The sequence below is a fragment of the Lutjanus erythropterus genome, chromosome 21, assembly GCF_056507025.1.
Source record: "Lutjanus erythropterus isolate fLutEry1 chromosome 21, fLutEry1.hap2, whole genome shotgun sequence".
Classification (NCBI taxonomy): Eukaryota; Metazoa; Chordata; class Actinopteri; order Lutjaniformes; family Lutjanidae; genus Lutjanus; species Lutjanus erythropterus.
The window spans coordinates 19,252,427-19,271,393 of record NC_139337.1 but is presented as its reverse complement, the minus strand read 5'-3'; the positions used below and the strand labels follow the sequence as shown (position 1 = coordinate 19,271,393).

Here is an 18,967-nt window from a genome sequence, read left to right as displayed (position 1 = left end):
TTTATACTCGTTTGATACCAGACAGAATAGCAGGAGACAGTGTAATCTCATTATAAATTTATTCTTTTTTTTTACATACACTATCTTTAATTTCATTGTTATATATCATAAGAAGACAATAGAAGAGATCTAATATTTCCTCCAGGAGTTAATGAGACAGTCTACTGGTCAATAATTAAAGACAGTCTCAATAGTCTTGTATTTCACCTGTGACAAAAGAACAAAGACACATTTGGCTTTAGTCCCAATTAGTTTTCCGCCTCTGTTTTCCTGCAGCAGCACACAGTACACAGTGTGCTCTTCCTAACATCATCATCCACAACAAAACTAAATCAGTAATCCTTATTTAATAAATGATAATAGCCTTAGTCCAGTCAGATGGATATTATTCACTTTGTCATGAGGAAACATTACTATTTATTACAGTAAGTGTATCATGATGATAATCACATCTTTCATTATTTTATAGGACTATTATTTTATTAACATTTATAAAATATCTTACATTTTTCAGACAATAACGATTAATCAAGAAAATAATTTACAGTTTGCAGCACAAGGAAGGATTCTGACATGACATCTTGTTTGTTAAAACAAATGCATTTCATTATGGCTAAAAATATAAAACAGCAACCAATTTTAAACCACGAAACTTGCAGAGGTGGTTTTACAATAAGAACAGAAGTATGCACACAGACGAGGCTGATAGCAACACTGTAAACATCAAACAAGGCTCAGTCGTAGTGTTGTGTCACCAGAAATGACTGAAGTGTCCATTTGGAAATCACAGAACAAGCTTGCATGTAGTGTTGACAGTGTGAGTGCACAGTACAGAGATAATCTGAAATAGTCCCACTGAACCTACACCTTTATAGAAAGAACATCAGAGTGAATAAGTACTTACGTAAGTAGTTAAAATCATCCATTTTAAAACTTGGTTCAGTGTAAAAAGTAATGGCAGAAAGAAAGTACATAAAACTTAGATTACACATGTACAAGTGATTCGAATAACTCAGGCATGATGGATGGAGCCAAAGGGTATGGAGTCAAATATGAGGTTTGAAAAAAAGGCACAGCAGATTTGGCTATAAAATTCATAGGTTTTCTATTTGCAATTTAATGTACACTTAATATTGCAGCTATTTCTGCAGTTTACATATACAAAAAGGCTGATTTATCAGTATGAAAAGAGGAAAAATTTCAAGGAAAAAAAAATCCCCAAAACATGGCCTGATCTGCAAGGCACTTGGGCAAAAATTATGTGTGCAAACATGTTAATAAAGAAAATAGTCGTTTTAAATAATATTGATTCACTTCCCTTGAATAAAACAAAAATAAAAGTATTACAGTAGCTCATCTGGTGTGGCATAAGGCTGATGTGATGCTCAGCCAATGCCACTATTGAAGAGAAGAGTGAAAAAGAGGCCGGCCAAGACAGCTGACAATAGCACCCTACAGAAATCTAAACCCAGTGCTCCGTGAGCAGCTGACTCAGATTAAACTTTGTCCTCACAGCAGTCTGTCCACAGCTTTAAAAACATCCTGGCACCTGATGCCCCACCTCAGGCTTTGAAACGGGTAACCCTGGGCAACACGTGGCTTGCCAGGGGTCTGGGGACATCTAACATGGTAACATCACACTGGATACCAGAGATTTCCTCAGGGGCTGTTCACTGCTGCAGTTTCCTCCACAGGGCGCTGGGAGGTAGAGGTAACTCTGTGGTTGCCAGGTGTGGAGCGTCACTGTGGCGCTGCCGTCTGATTGGCCAGGGCGAAATTCTGCTGCAGCACCACCAGAGAGCTGCGGAGCTGTGAGGAGAAGAAGAAGAACTGACTCAGCAGCTACAACACCTGGTTTAGTGTTTTTTTTTTAAAAAAAGTGTTACAAGACAGCAATTTATTTCTGAGATGGACTCCTGCTGGTTCTACAATAGAAAAATAACAGCTGGAGAACTAATCCAACTTATTTACTCTTCAAGCTCATTTTTCAAACCCATTATTCACAACAAGCAAATTGCTTCCATCTTTTTATGTTAATTGATCCTAACTAATTTCTAAGTTACTTTGCAGTTGACCTCAACACATCCATCCTTTCAAAGAGTAGTCTGACATTTTGGGAAACACGCTTATAATTGCATTCTGGTGAATAGTTAGATAATATCAGCTCCTCACTGCAGATGTATTCAAAAATACAATACCATTATATCTACCCTTAAGGTAAGATAAGAGGTAAGATACAAATACTGATGTAGTACTTCACTCAATAGCAAGAAGAAGTTTTTATACTACTTAGGGCTGGGTATCAGTACTGAAAACCCTTTTAAGATATTGATTGAAACCCAGTACCAATAAAAACTGGAAGCAAGGGGTAACAAACTCCACCTACCAGCACCCCAAAAGCTCTTTAATAACAAGTTATAGTCTTATTTTATTCTTCCAGAAAGTAAGTGTAAAAATGTCAATTTGTGTTTTTAAGTTGTGTTCAAATAAAAAGCTAGAAAATGAAGCAATTTTTTTGCAGAAGTGTTAGCAAACAAAATGCAAAGACATGAATAGACGAGAAATTTGCGTATTTGCACCAGCTGAAAATATTCAACCTGAGCAAAAAAAAAAAACATTGCATGTATCGCAAGACTTTAGCACAGTGTTGCAAGAACCAGGTGGAGCGAAGGGACAAAGCCGACAGACTTCTGAGGAATAAAAACTAGAGTCCCACTGGATTCTGCTCTGATACAGACGTTAGTTGAAGGAGAGCTCAGAGCTTGGGATTAAAAAGTGGATTTATCTGAACTTTCATTTCTCAATCTGTCTGCGGCAGCGTCCCACAGAGGAGTCAAACTCAACTGTCTGTAATGCCAGTGTAATTAGTCTCTCTTTGTCCATGTTGACGGTTGACTCAAGGAGAAAGGCACTTTAATGTTGCTTCATGAATGTACAGAGAGAAGAGAGGAAAATGAAGAGAGACTGGAGGGACATAACAGAAATAACCAGAGTCTCTGGTGAGTGCTGCCGAGTTCAGTCAGAGGCTGAACTGAACACAAAAGCACACACAGCTAGTCGCTCAGTAGCGTACAGTTGTATTCTGGCTGTTTAATGCAAATAATCACACTTGCATGAATTTTTTTGCAAAATTTTGCTTTGCTCTCTGTCTGATCACACATTACAGAAGTCATGTGCTTCACTATTTTTTGGCTCTGAGCTGTTGCCAGACAACCAGCAGAGATTCCAGGAAGTAACTGGTCCCAGCCAAGACCAATAACTTCCTGGAAAAAAAAAACAAAAACATAACGATCATATAACCAACCATACAACTGCCAAAAGTCCATTATGACCTGTACTATTTTGCACAAAGCAGCGCAGAATTTCTATAATCATGGCCAAATTGGAGCTACAATCAGACTTTTTATTTGTTGTTTTATTTATGTATTGTTTATTGTTGTGTGTTTTCAGTTTAAACATCCGGTCCTACCTGTTCTAAAAGGTTGATGGAGTCCTGCAGTACAGTTTTTAGCAGCTGCATATCCTCACTAGTCCTGTATGCAGGTCCTGGTCCCTTTCTGGGACCATATTCAGGGGCCAAGCTGTCGGAACAACAGAGGGAGGGTAATTAATCTCGAGTGCAAAATGTGATATTCACAATTTCTACATAATGTCAGCGGAGAACAGAACACCAGAGGCAGAAACAAAGTGAAGAAAATGTCAGAAGCGGGCTAAGAGTGGAGGAGCACTGATGCAAGAATATGTCACTTACATAAGCACATTCACTGCCGCCGACAAACAGGCACTTTCAACATTGTGAGTCATTAGAACAAGAGCTGTCTTGTATGTGGGCTGCTTCAACGACACAGACAAAAAGGTGGAGGAAGACTAACCCCTTCCCCCTCTCCACCCACACCAACACTTCTGCTTTCTGAGTGATCACAGCAGCTACTGATATAGTGACAGATTAAGAATCAAAAGGAAAGATTCAAATATGTATGTTGCAAATGAACAGAAAGTTATCCCACCTGGCCTCACTCCTCTCCCTCAGCCGATGCTTTGTGCTCAAGTACATGCGGTGGGCTACATCCTCCATGGCCCACAACTTGAAAAACAGACCTAGATTCATCATCGTCAGAATCAGCAAACTGAAAGAGACAGAAAGCTCTGGGTTTAATCTGACCACTGATGCATACAATGACAAAAAAACAGCCAAGAGTTGAGAAGAGCCATGGAGGAATCAGAAAATATCCCACAAAACCTCTAAACATGAAGACTTTTTTCCCCAGTCATACTGGATGACACAGAAGAATACAGATTCTGCAACCAGTATCTAAATAAAATAAAATCTTAGGCTGGAATGCACCAACAAGGATTTTAAAAAGTCATGTTGCACTGAACTTTCAAACGAGATAAAAAATTAAGATTAAATTTAAACCTCAGTTCAGTGATTTATTCAGTTTAGATCTAGTTATACTAAACTCTGATTAGAGCTTATCTTATGCTGCCTACAAATGTGGTCATGTTTACCGTGTTCATGAGAAGAGTCCATAAGAATGCAACCCCCGAATGGGTTCCCGCTGAAACACTTTCCCGCCGCACATGTTCCAGATGTTGTTTGGGCTATTCACCAGTGTGGCGGTATATGAAAAATTAATATCATAACGAAAATAAAGACCGGTTTTTGGTACGAACCGGTATACCGCACAGGCCTATTCTGAACTCACAAGTCATGTACACAGCATTCATTTGACTATATGAAATGAATCTTTGATGGTGCAACCCAGTCTAAGAACTTTAAATATACAGGCACAGTTTGCATTACTTATACACAATACAAAGAACATTGTTTCACAGACGTGTTTCCACTCTGTTAACTTACATCACACTCATCCCTGCCACTATTGTCATGGTGTTCCATCTGTGTGGTCCTGTCATTTCAATGGGGCCTGAAATACAGACAGATCAATAAATTATTGATTAAAAGAACCCTCATGCTGGCGCCCCAGCAGCTCACCTGGCACAGTGTGCACACCATGTACTAAAGCTGAGTTTTTACCTCAGTTTGATTCCAACCTGAGCCCTGAACTGTTTGACATCCCCTCGCTCTCCCCTCTTTTGTGTGTCTCTTAAGCTGCCTCTATCTAATAAAGGTAAAAGCCCAAAAAATAATCTGATTTTCAGTAGTAATAGCAGTGGCTGTTGTCCAGGTTGCATATTGCACAATAAACCTTTGTTGTCAAGGATTTGTCAGTGCTTTCAGAATTTCATGCAGCTATAGTGACAGCTGTGTTGAACAGCTGTATGTTTGATGCACTATAGTCTCCATTTGAACATTTTGGTATTTTATGAATGTGCTGAACGCCTCACATGTTAATACACTGCCTGGCCAAAAAAAAGAGTCACCACCTGGATTTACGTAAGCAAATAGGTAAGAGCCCATCAGCTGATGTAACTGTCAGCAGACAACAGCAGATACGGTGTCAAGAAGAGAACTCCAGACCCACAAGATCTCAGGAGAGTGACCATTTTAACCGAAATCATGAAAAATCTTCTGAGAGTCTTGCAAATTTTGTTTTCCCTTCTAGACAGGAGTAGCAGACACTGAAAGTGATAGTAATGGCGGCGCTGCTAGATAGCAGAACACACAAAGTGATCAGCTGATTTGCCTATACTAAGCTAAGCTAACTCTCTCCTGGCTGTAGCTTCATATTGGAAACACACAGACAAAGGTGTGTTTCCAATATGAATATGGTGTCAATCTTTTCAACAAACTCTCAGCAATGAAGGAAATATGTGCAATTCCAAAAATGTAATATTATTCCTTTACGGTCATCACATTCAGTATGGGGTCATGTACCCATGTTGCCGTCTCTGTGCTGTTCGGGGTCTTGTCCGTACTGCTTGCTGGGCTTCATGTGCTCCGGCAAAGTCCGGCTATAAGTCCGCCTCCTCCTCCGAAGCCCACTCATCTTCCCAGAGTCTCCGCCTCCCTGGTTCATCTCTGCTTCCTCCTCCATCAGTTCTGCTTCTACAGAACATCAACATAAATATCTGTTTATTAAACAAGTATTACAGTGAAACTGTCTGCTTAATAAATAAAAACAAAAGAAAAACTGTACATAATTGATGAATGTGTCCTACTCAAGCTCAGTGCATTAACACTTAAAGGGATGGTTTAGCCGCTTAAAAAAGGCCCACTTACAAAAATCATTATCAATTTAAGCATACGCTATATTTAGAATATATTCACGCATTAACTTGCCATCAGAAAGCCTTTTCCAATGGGAAACTGTCGTTATACGTTAGCCAAATATCACTCTCTCCAAACCAAACAAAGTACATTGCAAAAAATAGTTATTTTACCTGGCAAAACACAAGAGTTGCTCATCGACTGCTGCCCCAATCTGTTTGATTGTGTACACAATAACACAGACAGAGGCAGCGGTAGACCAGCAACTCCAGCGTTCTGAGAGGTAAAATTACTTATTTTGCCAATGCAGTTTGGTTGGAGAAAGACATATTTGGGTTATATTGCAGTGGTTTCCCATCAAACGGCAAAGAAAAGCAGTGCAAATATTCTAAATATACTTATTTTTTTAACATGGCTAAAATATGCTTTGCTGCTGACCCTGACTGCAGTTCATTGCTTAGCTTCCTACACCAGTACTCCTGCTGCTTCTCCAAACTGGGGGTGTGCTGACCCCTGTCTACTGTACGTAATAATCGGCAAGTACTTCATACAACCCCATTTCAAATAATCCGAACTATCCCATTAAAACTTCAGGCCATACAGCCCATTTTAATCCTCCTCTCCTTCCTTGCAGATGCTGCTGTAATATGATTCAGAGCCTGACGTGTGTTAGAGAAAACCATTCATATCAGATCAGAGATTAAATAAACTATGTGCTATTAAGGAAAGAAGACAGGGAAGTGCTCTCATCTGCTGTCCTCGTGTATGAACAGGGCTTTTCTACTCACCCAGCTGTCTGAAATAATCTTCTATGCCACTCCAGGAGTTTTTGGTGATAAAGGACTTGACCAGGCCCCATGGCTGCTTCTTGTACTTCACATCCGTATAAACCCTGGCAGCACAACAGATATTATAACTGGCAGTCACGTAATATAAATGCCAACACATAATCTAATATAATCATAATACCTTACCTCAGTCGACACTTCCTCTTCGAGTTACGTATGATGTAGTAACGGTTTTGAGTGTAGAAGTAATCGTGATAGGGAACGTCGTGAGTGTACACCTCAGAGTCTACGAGGTAATAGTGACCATCCCTGGATTCTTTGTACAGCGTCTGAGAGGTAGTTAGAGAACAAATAAGCACAATTCATCCATTCAAGTGTGCGCACACATCATCTACACGGATGCAAACACACCTGGTTCTCTGTGGCGGTGGAAAACTTGCCAATCAGAGGGTTGCTGATAGTTATTGTGTAGTTCAGACTCCTCTTCATGTTTCCTGAGGCGTCTTTTTGCCAAGTATTAAAGCTGGCATCTAATAACATCAAAGGACAACATGAATATTACACACGAAAGCTTTTAGTAACTTAAATTGATGCATAAGTTAGATTCAGCAGTGTCCAACAGTATTTTGATTTATTTTAATGTTTATTTCACAGGGTTTATAAATACAAATGCTGTAACATACAGATAATTAAAATAAGATTTTCTCAAAGGAGGAGAAATTAGAGCCTCTCCGCCGAGCTATCATGAGTAGACTAACTAGGCTAACTAACATTTTAGCTAGCTAGCAAGCAATGTAGCATTTAGTTAAATTTTTAGCTTGCTAGCTAGCAAAGAAAGTGACACTGCATCAAAGAGATGCATTCAGTTTTATTCATGTCATGTTTGCCGTCCTCCTTCCTCACTCTCTGAGGTATCCTGTTTATTCCCAGGAAACACACTGTTACCTTGAATAAATGAAGGATTTCTCCTGATTTGACCACTGTTGGAAATATCTGATGTCAGTGAGTTGATATTGTCAGCACACAGCTAAACAAAATATATATCATATGTCTCGTATTTTTGACATTTTAATACAGGTACATATTATAGCTTTAATAGTTTCCATCCCTCTTTTATACTTACAAGATCTCGACAGCACTGAAACTGATTTATTTCACTTATTATTTTAATTTAAACAAGGAAGCATCCCCAAGTTTTTAATTGTGCAACAGTGCTGCCTCATTTTAAATCTGGATTTACTCATTTTAAAGTTTTGTTAAAAACAAATCTTAGATTGAATTCATCTTTGTTGGTGCAACCCAGACTAAATTACATATTTAGAAGGCTATTGTGGATTTGGGTTTCCAGTGGCTTGAATACTTACTGGTTATCTTCCTGACGTTCAGGAACCTGCGGATGAAGCCAGACTCGCTGAAGAGCAGTTCAAACATCTTGTTAGCGCTAATGTGGAAGACCTTGTTTAGATAAAGTCGACCCTGCACCTCGGACAAACCCACTCGCTCCTCCACTGATGAAGCAAAAAAATAAGAAGCAGGGGGAGATGAAAATACATCAAAAATACCAAAACTTCAATAATCCTCCTCCATTGCCTGGGTTGCATGCTCTTACCGTCCTCGATGCTTTCTGAACCGCTCTGCTCGGACATGCCATTCTCGTTGGCATTGAGGTCAAGAGAAAGCGAGGAGCGCTTAGAGACCCGTTCCGGGGCAAGGCGATCAAGCTGGGGAGCTGGACTGCGCCTAGATGGGGTGTTGCGAGAGTCATCCTGAAGGATTGGACAGGACACTCTTTATTGTCCCAGATCAGCAATATGGTAGTCAACACTAGATGTCATCATAATAAAGTTGGAATGAGCAACAAAAACACTAAGGCTGAGTTGTTCCGACAAGGATTAATTTTTAAACCCAATTATATCATCAATCATTCACCTTTTAGTTATGTTGTACCAAACATTTAAACCAGTTTACAATTTACACTACTCTTTAAACTTCAGTTTAATTTTTAGGCTAGAGATATACTTGCTATTTAACCATACGTTTGCGTTCACATATGTGTAGCTTTAATTTCTCAGGAGGATAGGTGAGGCAGCCATGATGAGTAGGGGTGTGCATGCTACTGCACAAATTTAATTCTGTGGCACCAAAACTTTAAATTGTGATCCAGTTTAAATTTTAAACTTGGACCTGAGGGGGTTTAGCTCACTTAAATACCTGCTTTTTTGAGATGGATCGAGCAAAATAATCAAGTTTTGTCCAAGAAAGTTAAGGAATGCATGCAAATACTGCTTCTTGTCAATGCATCAGGTGCAGCACTATTATATGCCATAGGGTGATATAAAAAAAGTGTAAAAAGATTTAGACATGCACAGAGCATGCAATAAAAGAAAAAATAAATTTTGTTACCATGTTAGCAGAGGTCTGTGAACCAATAGGGGAAGGCAAGTCCTCCCCTTGAGGCGTGGAGGCCTCCAAGGGCCCATGTTCCAACCCAGGAAGGCGTATGGACGGGGTCCGCTCCAGCTTACCCAGACCATCATCACCACCGGGCCTCACCGTCAGGCTGCTGACAAACGAAAGCTGGTATCAAATTACCGCACGCTGTGATTGTGTTTGAGGATGGATGTGCAGGTGGGAGTTGTTCTTACCTGGTCTGCATGCTTGAATCTGTTGATATCTGTAAACTCTCCATCTCTTCATGGCTCAGGCCCAGGTCAAACCCATAATGCTGTTTAACCATCTGCAACAACTCCAAGCTGGTCAGAGGCTGGAAGCAGAAGAGGAAAAAAAGAAAAAAGAGGAGACGTCACAGAGATATTAAAACATAAACCACAAGTTTTGTTTGGACATCACCTCCTGTAGACATTTCTTCCTCTGACCTAATTAATTCTTCCAGCTACCATTTTAAGCCGATGTGTTGTTAATGTAAATGTGTATTTAAATTTATGCTTTGATAAGATGTAACTGCAGGTCAAATGCTTCTTATGTCTTTGTAATGTTACATTGTGATAAGAAAAAAAAAGCAAAAACAATTGACTCATAGTTTCAAGCAGTTGCAGGCAGAGATGAACAGTGTTTCAATTAAATGTATTTAAAATATAAATTTATTTACTTTTGAGCATACTGTCATTTGTATTGTTCTAAGCAGAAAAAAGGACAGAATTTGTACCTAACTTTGAATTTGTGTATTTCAAACACTTAAAAGTACATTATTTAATGTCATTTTATTTTAAAACTGAACACAGCCTCCGAGTTTGACAACAGATGTCTTTGACATAACATCAAAACTATTATTTTTTTCACATATTATTGATAATTTTAATTGTATGTAGCTGTATTTTTCTTCGTTCCAATTACAAATTACAATACATTTTATTATACCAGTGTTTGGGATCGAATTTCAATATATTTGATAAGCAATTATTTGTCATTTCTAACAAGGTACTTGATGTATTTGTATCCGTCTCTGGTTGCAGGTAACCTGGAAACATGAACCCTCTGCACAGTATAATTTACAGTCTTATCTCCATGGGTGACGAACAACCTACAGACCTTATTGTCTCTCTGAACTGCTGAGATAGTCATCTTACATATTTGTTTTAACCCTTGTAGGCCTGCAACTGGTGATTATTTTCATTGTAGATTTATCTGTTGATTATTTTCTCAATTAATTAATTCTGTCACTCTTGTCAGTTGAAAAACAGGTCCAAAAAGGTGGAGCACATGGAGCTATTTTTCAAGTTTTTCCTCATTATTTTCACTATTATCAATTAATCTGTTGATAATATTCTTGATTAATCGATTAATTGTTTGGTCCATAAAATGTCAAAAATGTAAATGTCAAGACGACGTCCCCAGAAACCAGAAAAACACTTTTAAGAATCTTGAATCACAGAATTGTTAGTTTTTTCTTAGGAAAAAAAGAGTCTTATCAAAATAGTTGGCGATTAATTTAATAACTGATTATTCTACTAATTGTTGCAGACCCTAAACCCTTGTCAACCAGGATATGCTCAATCTTAGAAACATCACCCCCAAAAAATTATGAATATCTGCAGAAAAATACATCTTAGAACAAAATTACCACATCTGCAAGCCCACATGCTCAAGAGCAATAAACAGGACAGACAGTTTTGATATAGAACAAGGTTACAAAACAAGACGTGCTGCTAGAAGTGATAAAAACGATAAAAAACCGGACTACATTATTGCAGGCCTGTTAATTCTGACTGTATATTAGGACGTTTTCAGCCATATGGCACCGCATATGGTATTCTGTGTCTGGCGCATCCAAAACCGAGCAAAAGTTAGAGATTAATTCTCACAGACGTTACTTACTTGTCAGAGTACATCTCTCCACAGCTGTGAGCTTAAACTGGCAGCAGATCTGTACTTTGTGACCTGGGCGCACCGCGCACTCACATTCAGGAAGTCCTGGATTTAACCGAGCTCAGGAGCGTAAAGACGCACCGCCCAGATTCACAGCGTGATAAAGGTAAATAAAAGCTGTTCTACCTGTCGACAGTCCGTTTCACCGACGGCTCAGACGGTCAGAGAAATACTCCTTTTTGTTTTGGTGTGAATCCGTTCACAGTTTTAGCCCTGACACCAGCGGAGCGTCAAGTGCTCTGAGCGCGGTCACAGACTGAATGTAAATGAGCGTCATGGCCACACCTGCTGCTGCAGAGGTCAATGAACTTTAGAGATGATGTTTTCATATTTACAGGTGTTTGTCTTCCAGCTCCCAGGAGACTTACTTCCCCTGTAGACAGGCTGCCATAGTACCTGCCTATAGGAAGAGTCCGTGTAGGCAGCTGGAGAGAGTACATAAAAAAAAAAAACTAATAACTGCCAGTCGTTTAAAATCTTAATCAGTGTCGACAGAAAAGAAGAGGCATGGTTTCTCCTCTTAAAAAGCTGTAATAATATCTGTATGTTATATTTTGTATTTATTTATAGTTTACTATCTATGTACTGTTAGAGTGCAAAGAGTTCAGAAAATACAGAGGGCTGAGCTGAGCTGCTGCTGGTTTCATTTTTAACTAACTCACTGACGTAATGGAGGCAAATTTTTCTGGCAAATGAATAAAATGAAGCATCTCCATTGCTTAAGCTTCAGTTAGAGTTTAAACTGATTTCAACTTACAGTTAAACTTTTTTAGCCTCTACACATCATAAACTCATTTATAAAGTTTGAGACTTTAGACTCGTCTTGACTTGACATCTGGACATCTTCCAACATGAAAATATTTGATCCCTTCCACCAAGTATGTTATTGAAAAAATGTCCTGCAAATCAATTAATTTCCTGAATCGAATGACATTGACATTATTCATTCTCACCAGGTCAAAATTTAATTCCCCAGATCCAGTTTATTTCAATCAATCTGACAGCACCCAGCTAAATTGGAGGAGAGAACTATGAAGAACTATTGTTATGTGCTGAGTCCAGTTGGAAAAAATGATACCAGACTACACATGGGTCAAAAGAAAACAAAGCGCAGTATGCAAAATGTGCAAGTTAAAAATTACAGATGGAGACACAACATCTTCCAACTTCGGTCAACAATTGAAGCTGCACAAAAAACGGTAAGTTGAGGCTTTGTTGTTAAAACTCGAAGTTTAGGACTTGGCACTTAACTCGAAACTTTGAACTAATCTCTTGTACAACATGTCATGCATAAATAAATCTAACAAACTGAGACTATCCTGTGCACAGTGCCATTTTCAGCTTAAGCAAGCATTTTTAAATGTTATTCTTCTCGGTTGTTCTAGTTTATCATTTATTATCCATTTACTTTTACGGTGCAAAGAGCTGTATGAACCCATTTCTCTAAATAATGCTAAGCTTCGTGGGTTTATTTTAAACTACACCTTGACATACACGTGGGTAAATTAATCCAAACACAGCAGCTCAGCATATGGAACAATAAACACAGGTGTCTGTTTGACAGGGTGAGCAAACCTGCTGTGCTGCTTCATGCAGATCTTTAGCCTACATGCACTGATAACCTCAAATGAAGACAGGCTGTGGCCGGGGCACTTTGATATGAACTCTGGACCGATTAGATAACTGCTGTGAAATGGGGTAAAGTCACAGAGGCATTTAGTCGCAGCAGTCAAGGTACTAGACACCAGAAAGAGTGTGTTGACAATTGTTTGTAATACATGTGATGTGTCTCTTGGGTTTTTCTCACACATGTGACTGAGTTATGAAACGGGGAGCTTTGTTGAACCTGGTTACTCCCACATGAAGCATGAAGATTGTACTGATGAGTTGGGAGACCGTGCTGCATGAGGTGACAGCAGTGTAAGTGGAGCAGGGCCTCACCTTATCCAACAGACTGTTTTGCCACATGCGGAAAACACCCTGGTAACTTTTCTCTCTTGCCGAGAAGGAAGTGAAGAAGAACTGAGGGTGATAAAGAGAAGAACAGTTATTGATTATGTGTTTCAAATGTGAAACAAATTCTGCTGTCTTCGAAAGACAACATACCTTCTCTGTGCTTGTGCAGACCTGGATGGCGTTGGGAATCAGCCGTGCTGTTTTCTCTCTGGTCATAGTGCTGATGTCTTTAAGTGTCAGCGTAATCTATTAAATAAAAAAACAGGTTGCAGTAATTAGTGCATATATGTTTATCAAAGGATGCCATAAAGACATAAAAAAAATCACCCCATTACATTATCAGATAGACCCTCCTCCAAACCAGAGTTATATTGCGATGACAACTTTTAATCACTTTCAGCAACTCCCATGAAGAGGCGTGAGCCGACTGCTCACAGCAGTGAGTTAATCAGACGTTCTTGCATTATCATTATGGTCCATTGAGGCTACACGAGTACAGTAATTAGTGTTCCTTGTTATTTTTCCTGTTGTAACTCGGCTGTTTTTTTCCGTAATTGTTGCACATGATTGCAAACATGAATTTCTTGCTGTTGTTTTAGGAACTGAAACCAAAATCTGATGTTCATGATTTATATGTTGTATTGCTGAAAACAGTTTCTTACAAAAATGTAAAATTCTTCATATTTTTATCTACATTTTTTTAAGTTATTTGTAGGAATAACAAACACAGAATCAAATCAAAAAAGGGGCTATTGATGTACTGTTAATCTAGTGTATAACAGTTGCTATTTCCTTTAAAATTCTGCACACACTGCATCAGTTTAATATATTTTCTCCCACTCTTAAAGACAGTAAAGTGCGAGCACAAATGTGCCTAAATGTATTTGACTTTTTTCATTTGTGAAAAAGTTAATTTTTAGATAATAAATAATAATTCCATTAAAGAAGAATGTAAATGATTTGCTATGTGAAAATATACTCTTGCACTATCTGCTACCCTCCTCCACTTTCTTATTACCTTTGTACCCCAAAACACGTTGCTGTAGAAACAGAGACAGTTCTGAGAGAGGTAGAGGCGTCCCTGAAGGAGGATGTCTCGCTGGAGGGCACACGGGTAGTCTGAGGAGAAATCATCCATACAAATGAGCGTGCCGGAGGTGTTGTTTGATGGACTATATTTATAAAACAGGTCACTGTACTGAGATGTTCTGATAGCTGGAGAGTAATTTACCCTCTGTATGTTCAGTTTAGATGCAGATGATTCACTCATTATTCACTTTTAAAGCCTTAAGCAGCCCTGCTCTTAAAAACATTTGGTTTATTGACCTGCTGTGTGCCCCGTTGACCACTGAGATGTGGGGATGGAGCCCTGCTGGTTACACCGAGGTCACAGTTTGAGACAAAAGGTGATCGGGCTTTTACCATTAAAGCCTCCACACTATGGAACTCAGACACAATAAGCCTTCATCGTCATTTAAATCCATTCTTTATACTTCTCTCTTTGTGGAAATGTTTGATTTATGTTTTCATTTATGGTGGTAAATTTTATTTGCTCTATTTGTTTTATTGTTTTCATTTCTTCTTTGCTCATGTTCCTTGGTCTCATTTTTATTTAATCTGTCTGGTTTTATTTCTCATTTAATGCAAATCATTTGTAACATTGTTAAGAAAAGTGCTATATATATATATAAAGTTTATTATTATCATTATTAGTCAAATGGTTTTGACAGATGCATGCTGTGTAATGCTGAGTTATAGGGTCATATGACTAAACATGATTATTTTCCATTTAATCCAATATGAAAACTTGGCGTCTTGGATTTGAATATTTTCCTTCATGGTTTAAGTTTACTTTATCATCAATAAAATACTAAAAGACCCACGCACAGACTATATATGCAGTTTTATCATGCAGTGTGAAAGTGTGTCAAACTGTCTTAAACATATTAAAGGAGAAATTTAGGTAAGTATTTGGACAAAAAAATTCACCTGCTTAAAATACTGCCATTGATATTATCACTAATCATGTGATTGAAAGCTCTTCCTTGACCAGAGAGCACAACTGCATTAAAAATAATATAATTTCCAATTTGGCAAGAACACAATATTTTGTATTAGGACTAATTTGTATTTTTAAAGAATAAAATGGTTGAGCTTTTTTTTTTTTTTTTTTTTTTAAGAAAAGAGAAATTGAAATACTGAGCAAAGAATATAAAAATCTAAAATAAATTAACTATGAGAAGCTGTCTTTGTAACTCACCCACTATGAGTTTCTCTGACTCCGGCAGTTCTTTGAATAACTTCTTGAATTCATCAAACCTCTGTTTGTAGCTCGGCACAGGAGTTTGAGGTGCAGCGAGACACTGTCCCTGAGGGTCAGAGCTCTGCTGGACGACATGTGAACATTTCTTAATTAATAAGAGACATATATACACATATATTTGTAAAGTTACAGTGTATTTATTCTGTCATTGTACAAGAAACAAGAACAAACGATGAGCTGCGAATAACAGAATAAGACAAATTAATAAGAAACATCTCCTGTGTATCTGAACGGGTGATAAACAGCAGTGTTAAGCCTTTTGGGTTTTGCATCAGAGGCAACAGCAATCCCACCTGTATGAGGTGAAACGTGGTGTAATGAATCTGACCCACAAGAGGGCAATAAGATTTTCCATTTCATAGTTTATTATAAATTATACAAACACCAGTTCAAAAAAGCTGGGACGCTGTAAAGTGTGAGTAAAAACAGAATGCAATGATTTGCTAATACTTTTTGACTTGCATTCAATTGAATACAGTACAAAGACAAGATATTTAATTATCAAACCAATCAACTTTATTGCTTTTTTTTGTGAATATACCATCATTTTGAATTTCATGTCTGCAAGACATTAGAAAAAAGTGAGGACGGGGCAACAAAAGACTGAGAAAGTTGTGGAATGCTCAAAAACATCCGTTTGTAACAGGTGACAGGATCATGACTACATATTAAAGGGGCATCCTTGAAAGCCTCAGTTACTCACAAGCAACTGAGCCTTGCTCAGTTTTTAGGGTTTTCACCATCTACAGCCTGTAATATCATTAAAACATTCAGAGAAGGAGAAAGGCTGAAAATCAACACCTGTGACCTTTGACCCCTCAAGCAGCACTGCATTAAAAACTCACATGATTGTACTACATGGGCTTGGGAACACTTAAAAAAAATGGCAGTAAACACAGTTTGTCACGGTTTGTTGCTGCATGCAAAATACCAAGTTAAAGCTCTACCATACAAAGCAAAAAGCCAGGCACTGTTAATGCTGAAAGGTGCCATCCAGACAATATCTTTTTCAGACATGTCCCTGCTTATTTGAGCAAGACACATTCTGCACATGTTACAGCAGTGTGGCTTCATATTAAAAGAGTTCAGGTATACTAGACCGACCTGCCTGCAGTTCAGACCTCTCACTGAAAATGTGTGGTGCGTTATGAAGCACAAAATACACCAACACAGACCCACAGCACCTGAAGCTGTATATCAAACCAGAATGGGAAAGAATTTCACTTTCAAAGCTTAGGGTTCTCAGTTCCCAAACGCTGACTGGGTGCTGTTAAAAGATAAGATGATGTAACACAATGGTAAACATGTCTCTGTCACACCTGTGTTTGGAAAATTCAAAAATGAAATATCTTGTCTTTGTATTGTATTCAACTGAATACAGGTCAAAACATTTTTGCTAATCATTGAATTATGTTTTTATTTATGCTTTACACAACATCCCAACTTTTTTTGGAATCTTAATGTCATATACAAGCAACACCAGCTTATGTTAATGGAGACGGTGTGTATTTATTTATTTTTTACCTCTTCTTCATCAGAGCTCCACCTGACATCCGCCAGTGATGCTGACTCATCTGTGATCTCGTCACTGCCCACTCCGGACCGGGTGGATACCTGGTCCATCTGCTCTGCTGCACGGCTCAAATACAAAGACATGCCTCTATTAAACACCTGCAACCCTGCAGCTGCATTCATCTCTCTGGTGGTGTCATAATGTGAGACTGGAGGAAAGAAATTAACTCGTGGGTCTTCTGAGAATTGAACTTTAAGAACATGATCTGAAATGTAATCAAACAGGATCCAGCAGCAGCAGAGCCACGGGGGAGGTCATTACAGCTACAACAGAACTGGTTTGACTAGAAGAGCTGAGCCAGAGGAAGTGTAGACATGCTAATGAACTCAAACCTGCGCGCACTTAAGACTACATTTCCTTTGTTAAGAGGAAAGGTATCTTGAAAAGAGTCAAGTTGTGCCACAAAGTTAAAACACGTTCATAGACATTTTAAGAAATCTGCGCACAAAGACAGCGACTTTCATCACTTCCAAACTCTCTGTGTGCTCTTAGATTGTGTTAGCTGATAGAAATCATCAGTCGACGTGGATGTCAAGTCTTATCACATAAAACAAAGCTGATAATACGTCACTATCAGATTTGCAAAGCCGTCAAACGTGTGCGCCATTGCTTTTACGCACAGGCGCGCTGCGCCTTTTCTGTTTTTTTTTTTTTTTAGCTGGTCTCCCCATGCGGGTTTAATCTGAGATGAAACTGTTGCTGTCAGTCACTCACCTGGCACGGAGTGGACCCAGGGTTTCTGCTCTCTTTGAACTCCGCAATCGAGTCTTTTTTAAAAAAAAAAAAAAAACCCCAGAACACAGCAGTTAATCCCACACAGGCAGCTCTGAGGCTCTGCTCAGGACTCAAACGCACCGCTCATATGTCTTGTCGCAGGTGCATCTCATCCGGCCACAGGAACATACCTGAAGGGAGTTGTCATCTCATTGATGACGCTCATTGGTCTTCACATAACTAACTAGAGGCTCCAAAATCACCTCAACGAAAAAGTGGAGAACACTCAGAATTTCAAGGCAGTTTACTGCAGTGGTTTTTTGAGTTTTGAACTCGACAAAGTTTTACCAACTAATAATGTTTGTTGAGAGAATTTGACTTTTATAAACTCCAATATGTCTGTGTGTTTTTTTTTAAATAGTAAAATCACTGAAGTGAAAATTAATCACAGTTAATAATTTAATATTTTCAGTTGCAATGATTTAATTTTCAAGCATCCAGATGATAACAAATCAGATTCACAGCTCACTGTGAACAGTGAAATGCAGCTTTTTTAGGTTTCTGAAACTCAAATGTTCAACTTTATCTTAAAAAGGTTAATTATCTCAACAAAAGATTACAGGTTTGCAAAGGTGTGAGTTTATTTCTAAATGTAAGTTTGAGTTTTACTTCAAAGTCAAAATTTTATTACATAATTTGAAGGCAACTGTCTTTATTAATTTTCAAATTGAAATTGCATTTTGAAATAAACTAAAACTAACTTTTTTGTATCCAAAACTTAAAGATACAAGTTTTTCTAAAATCAGATTATCTCCAATGTATGAATGTACTTTGAGTTCGATCAACTGATTAAATCAAGTTTTTAAAGAAACAGCTGCAGATGTAAGTTATTTGTGCAAAGTGAATTGACTTTTCAAAAAAGAAAATCAAATTTGTATTTATCAGAACGTTTTCTCAAGTACAACTGAATTAATATTGTTTGACTTAAAAAGTTTGTTTTGCATTATAAAGTTTTCAAACTTTTCAAATTCAGTCAGCCCAAAATTTTAAGGCAG

General features: G+C 38.3%; 1 protein-coding gene across 10 annotated transcripts; it reads right to left on the bottom strand.

The window, feature by feature from the left end:
• Window positions 1–469: 469 nt before the first annotated feature.
• gramd1c (GRAM domain containing 1c) lies at window positions 470–17,966 on the bottom strand. 10 transcript variants are annotated; one of them, XM_084747260.1, is made up of 18 exons: window positions 17,913–17,951; window positions 17,150–17,346; window positions 15,563–15,689; window positions 14,321–14,421; window positions 13,453–13,548; window positions 13,288–13,368; window positions 9,606–9,724; window positions 9,364–9,523; window positions 8,570–8,726; window positions 8,325–8,468; window positions 7,372–7,490; window positions 7,147–7,289; window positions 6,961–7,064; window positions 5,840–6,010; window positions 4,862–4,928; window positions 4,008–4,127; window positions 3,470–3,581; window positions 470–1,809 (listed from the first exon to the last, which is right to left on the bottom strand). In XM_084747260.1, exons 2-18 carry the CDS (start codon window positions 17,318–17,320, stop codon window positions 1,741–1,743), a joined length of 2,061 nt encoding a protein of 686 aa, XP_084603386.1. In that variant the 5' UTR covers window positions 17,321–17,346; window positions 17,913–17,951; the 3' UTR covers window positions 470–1,740. The 10 variants fall into 10 exon arrangements, with proteins under 10 accessions (XP_084603386.1, XP_084603387.1, XP_084603388.1 ...); XM_084747261.1 differs by having other exon boundaries at window positions 9,364–9,520; XM_084747262.1 differs by having other exon boundaries at window positions 9,364–9,520; window positions 15,563–15,686.
• Window positions 17,967–18,967: the final 1,001 nt, after the last annotated feature.

Coding starts and splice junctions, on each gene's coding strand:
- gramd1c (XM_084747251.1), bottom strand. CDS start 17,320: ATGAATGCAGCTGCAGGGTTGCAGGTGTTTAATAGAGGCATGTCTTTG. Junction 8,727..9,363: donor CACAGACCTCTGCTAACATG/GTAACAAAATTT, acceptor CCAATCCTTCAG/GATGACTCTCGCAACACCCC. Junction 4,128..4,861: donor GTGGCAGGGATGAGTGTGAT/GTAAGTTAACAG, acceptor TGTCTCTTTCAG/TTTGCTGATTCTGACGATGA.